This window comes from Pyxicephalus adspersus, unplaced genomic scaffold (assembly GCF_032062135.1).
Source record: "Pyxicephalus adspersus unplaced genomic scaffold, UCB_Pads_2.0 Sca44, whole genome shotgun sequence".
Classification (NCBI taxonomy): Eukaryota; Metazoa; Chordata; class Amphibia; order Anura; family Pyxicephalidae; genus Pyxicephalus; species Pyxicephalus adspersus.
The window spans coordinates 19,016-24,601 of NW_027317051.1; the positions used below are offsets into that span (position 1 = coordinate 19,016).

At 36.9% G+C, this 5,586-nt stretch overlaps 1 protein-coding gene across 1 annotated transcript; it reads right to left on the reverse strand.

Moving 5' to 3' along the window:
* Positions 1-3,684: 3,684 nt before the first annotated feature.
* LOC140344817 (E3 ubiquitin-protein ligase TRIM39-like) lies at positions 3,685-4,897 on the reverse strand (the record flags this gene model as incomplete). Its single annotated transcript, XM_072432025.1, has 1 exon — positions 3,685-4,897. A coding segment is annotated over one exon (989 nt), but the record flags the coding sequence as incomplete, so codon positions are not given.
* Positions 4,898-5,586: the final 689 nt, after the last annotated feature.

The window sequence follows — 5,586 nt, forward strand, 5'->3', positions numbered from 1 at the left end:
AAATGAAATCACTGGGAAATTCAGAAATCTTATTAGAGACATCATGGGACATTGGAGTGATGCAGAGACCATATTTGTGGCTGAGAGCTGCAAGCAGGAGGAGCGGATTTCACAGACAGTTTTGTAGACTCGTCAAAACCATGAGATGAAAGATTTCCTATCTGACTCAAACAAAGGGGGACATTGGGTTTACATTTTTGATGAAAAATTCCTAATGACACCACTGGTCTACCCAATCCAGGTGGGCTCATTGCATTTCCTGGACCCTATTCAGGGCAACCTGATAAAGTGATCTACTTTTAAGGATCTTAAATCTCAGACCCCTGCTGCAGTGCTAAGTTTAAAGTCCCCTGAGGAAGTGAATAAAGCTGCGTACACACTTCCAATTTTTATCGTTGGAAATGAATGACGAACGACCAATTGGCCAAAAATCGTTCGTAAAAAAAGTAACCAACGACGCCGACGAACGAGGATAGTCGTTGGAAATGAACGACCAGACCGGCGGATTGGATTGGACGACGATCGTTGACCATCTATCGTGTGTACGGTCGTTCAGTGATCGTCCATGGTCTGAGCATGCATGATGAACGAACGTTCGCACACAGTATTCACTTCCTGTGGTGCACGTCACTTCCTGTATCGTTCAAACGATCGCATCTATCGTGTGTACAATATCTGCGAACAATCGTTTCGTTATCTGTATGTACAGGATCGGTGCCATATGATCGTTCGCAGATATCGTCCAGGATCGTTCGTCGTTCGTTTACCAACAATATTAATTGAAAGTGTGTACGTAGCTTAAGGCCTCTGGTTTATGATGGTAAGATCAGCATCACAGTTTAAGGTTACATTGGTCTGTTTCTAGACCATTAAATCCATTGACCAGTAAATCTATTTACCCATACAACATTAACTCAAGTGCAAAATTATTGTGATATTTTATAATCCTTTACCAAATGTATTTCTCTATTTCAGGTTCTTTAAACAAGATTCATGTGAAATAGTGGTATAGAGTTGTACAGTGTATCAACAACTAAACCATAAAGGGATTCTTCTTTAAATTAATTTCTACTGGTTAGGTTCAATTTTTCAGAAATACGGCAGACACATGGCCCCTCCTTGCTGCTTTCACTGCATTTCCAAAAAGTTTTTGAATTATACCAGTCTAAAAATATTAGCACACATTGGGTGTGATTTATTAAAGCTCTCCCTAGAATGGTGAGGATTGACGATTATGGAAGTGCTTGTAATTATTATTATTATTACACAGGATTTATATAGTGCCAACATATTACGCAGTGCTGTGCATTAAATAGGAGTTGCAAATGATAGACAAATACACACATCGACACTGGGAAGAGGACCCAGCCCCAAAGAGCTTACAATCTAGGAGGTGGGGAAAATAAAATAAAATAGGAGGGGAGATATGTAGTGACCGTTTCAGAAAACAGAAGATAAGTAGGCTTGTTAGAAAACGAAGACTAAAGATTATGCACAATTATATTTGAACAATCGTATTGTGCACAATTCTGTTCATGTTGTATTGATACGATCGTTCAAAAATATTCCACCAAATGTGCACAGATACGATCCTTTGAACGATGCAGGAAGAGACATGTAAAGGAGAATGTGTACTGCAGAAACATCCACGATCACTGAACGACCGTACACACAATAGATAGCGAACGATCGTCATGCAATCAGATCTGCGGGAACAGTTGTTCATGTCCAGCGACAATCCTCGTTCATTGGCATCCTTGTGCACCTTTTTTGTTAATGATTATTGAAGGAACGGTCATTAGTCGTTCGTTTCCAATGATAATCATTGCCTGTGTGTACGCAACTTAAAAAGTTCTCAGAAACTTAACTTCTCAGAATGGTATAATACTTTAACTTTTCTACAAAAAACAACAAACAGGAATGTGGGGATCACAATGCAATGTTTAGTCTCCTGCTGGGAGGTGATAGCTGTGCCAGGTTGCCCTGTATACAGTCCAGGAAATGCAATGACCCCATCACACCTGGATTGGGTGGACAATTGGTATCATTAAGAATCCAGGTGATTTAAATAATCCAGGACAATAAAGACCAACTTCTTTAGATCATTACTTGATATGATCTTGGTGATATGGTACCAAGTTACAGCAATTATTTTACCAACTTCCAAGACTTTAATTTTATATTATATACTGTGGTCACTTAAAAAAAATAATCTAAAACAGATAAAAACAGTAACAGGGGGTAAATGTATTATAAAATGTACTGTATATAAAAAGAAATGTTTTCTAAGGCATGGATAAAATAAGTCTACAAACTCCCTAATATGTTATTTTTTATGTGTGCATCCTGCTGGAACCATTTCCCCTAATTCTTTCATTTGGAAAGGACAGAAAGTAAGGGGTTTTGTATCTAATAGTTGCCACCATGATGTATGTCCATTTTCCCCCACCTCTCATGCTCATCGCAAGCTGACATTTCCTTAGGAGTAAATGTTTTTCATCAATAATGTATGTCCCTCTTTGGTTGAGTCAAATAGGAAATTATGTTATCTTTCATCTTTTAATTGATGTTTCTACAATAAATTATGTTGTGTTTTATTACTTTATTAGTGTGAACAATATTTATTTGCCTTTATGTATTTTACATATACAGTCCATCTATATATGGGATAATTTTTAATTACACTGCATCACAAAAAAAAAATATATTGACTGCAACTTGGTCTAATCCATGAGTCCTATAACAAATCAAGTGCGCTGAATCTAAATCTGAAGTCCGATTCTGCCTAGGACATCAGGATCTTAAGTTCTGTCTCTGTCCTTTGCAAACCTGTCCTTTGAATCCTGGAAGGCACTGCATTATAATTCTATTCTCTTATCAACACATTATTGTGAAATGCGCTTATTAGAAGCAAGAGATTTTGGCTTATTCTATTATTGGGTCTATGAAGAAAAACCCAGCACAATAAATGTGATATGAACGATAATTAGTTATTGAAAGTCCTATTCACTGCATAATAAACTTTTTGCACCCAAAATATTTAATTTGGAGCAGGATGACCATTAAAAAAAATTAAGTGGATATGTCATTAAAAAAAAAAAACTTTTAATACAAGCTGTTAAAAACAGTAAATTGTATTTATTCTCAAAAGTAGCAAAACAAATAAAATAATTGTGGACACAGTTACCAAAATTAAATAATCATTTATCATATAAAAGTTTGGAAAAAATTATACATTATCATTATATTTTTTGTTATATAAATCTGTTATAAAATTTTTTTTATTATTCCTAAATCTTGAGTTATAATTTTATATAATGGTAAAATAGAAAATCAGGAATGATATTCACTTATATGAGTATTTGTATCCTCACAGACATATAAAGAGATGAGATTGTTGCTTAGTGGCCCTGATTGATGTAGTACCTTATTGTGTTTTTGAGGCAGACAAAACTAGACTAAAGCCTTCAGCACCCTCTCCACCCCTACAATTTTAGCAACAATACCATGTGCAATGACTGTACATTAAACTTGGAAAGTCAACATGTTATATAAAAAATTTTAAACCTTAGGCTTATTTTTACTAAACTTTTTTCTATTTTTAAAGCATTAACTTTGCCAGTCTTTAAGAAACCTTTCTGTTCAGCCTCTCCGAAGCCAGGATATCAAGAATAAGGATAGGCAGATTTTTTATTGATTTATTTCAATTTAAAAATAAATTCAGGAATAACAGACTGCTGACATTTTGACTATTGTGGAAGTAGCTGATTAATATCACCCAGTAGTTGGTAATTGGTCATTAACTGAACAGCAACTTTATCTAAAGACAGTGACCAACACAGTATCTGTGATGGAAGAGCAGAATAAAAAAATACATCCCATTAAAAGTTGAAGCTAAAGTAGAGATTTCAGATGTTGCTCTTCTTAATTTTGATGGAACATTTCTCGAACAGATAGAAAGCAGCATGCAGGGGCTCTGTGAAGGTGGCAGTAAAGGTGTGGAGGTGTCTGATGGGATCACAGAGCTGGTAGAAGGACAGACGACCAGCCTCATAATCCAAATAAATTCCAACTGATTTCACAGGAGAATCTGAATTTAGTCTTTTGAATATATTATTATGCCTGGTACCAAAGGTTTCTATTACATGAAGACCCCATGATTTGTCATTATAACCGATATAAGATTCATTTCCATTTATCTTCCTCTCTATGCTGTGAGTGGCCACCCCTGTCAGCCATTTCTCTGCCCCACTCACATCCACCTCCCAGTAATGTTTTCCTGATGTGAAGCTGTTTGTACTTAGTACTTGTTGGGATTCAAACCTTTCTGGATTCTCCGGCCTGTTCTGACAGGTGTCACTATACGTGGCTGTCTTCAGATCCTCTGATATAATAATGTTGTTATAAGCAGTATTTATATCCAGTAAAATGTCGGATTTCTCCATCACTGAGAATTGTCTCCTAATCTTCAGATCTATCAGACTGTCCGTAAAGTGGAGAAGACCATTGTGGAGCATCTGTGAGATAATTCCATCATCCAGACATCCAACATCATCTGCAGCATTGATGGGTTTGCCTATCTCAGGACTAATGTCTTCTCTGTTAGCAGTTTTTTTTAGTACAGTTAGTGGATCTTGGGTGTTACACAGTTCCTCCATCTGATTAATCTTCCTGGACAGCTCGTCCTTCTGTTCCTCCAGCTTCTGGATTACATTTGATACAGACTGTGAGACGTCTTCTTCCTGCCTGGAGATCTCAGCCAGGACTCTCTTCTCTGTGTCATCCAGCTGTTTCCTGATGTCTCCAAACAGATCAGAGACTCTCTTGGTGACAACAGATGTTTTCTCTTTCTCCTCTGTCCTGTGAATTTCCAGATTCTTGATTCTCTTCTCACCCTCTTTAGACGTAGTTTGGCAAATAGCAAGAGGTATCAGACTAGAATATCTGTATTTTTTTTTTTAAAGTAGGACTGAATTTTTTCTGTACCAAATTGGATTCTTTGGTAAATAGCAAGAGGTGTCAAACACTGAAATATCTGTATTTTGTATAAAGTAGGACAGAATTTTGTTTTTACCGAACGGTTTCTTTGGTAAATTGGAACAGGTATCAAACACTGAAATCTCTGTAATTTTTTAATAGTAGAACAGAAATTTTTCTGTACCAAACTGGCTTCTTTGGCAAATAGCAAGAGGTGTCAAACACTGAAAGATCTGTATCTTTTTTAGAGTAAGACAGAAATTTTTCTGTAGCAAACTGACATTTTTGGTAAATAGCAGGAGGTATCAGACTGAAATATCTGTATTTTTTTTAGAGTACCGTGTTTCCCCAATGATTCCCTGCGCTTACCCGAATCGGGTGGTACGGTGGGTGACTCCATGTTGTTCCTCCGTCTGCCTCCATGGCTGCGTGCCGCGCCTCGTCATGAAGAGGAAGTGACAGGACTGCAGTGCGCGCACGTGACTCCGCCCAAGTAAATGATACAGATACATAAAACGTAAAATTGAAGTCTGCTATATTACCATATCCATATAATTATTGGTGCAGAAAAAGGTTACAATCAAGCTTGGCTATGTTTGAGCTCAAGTA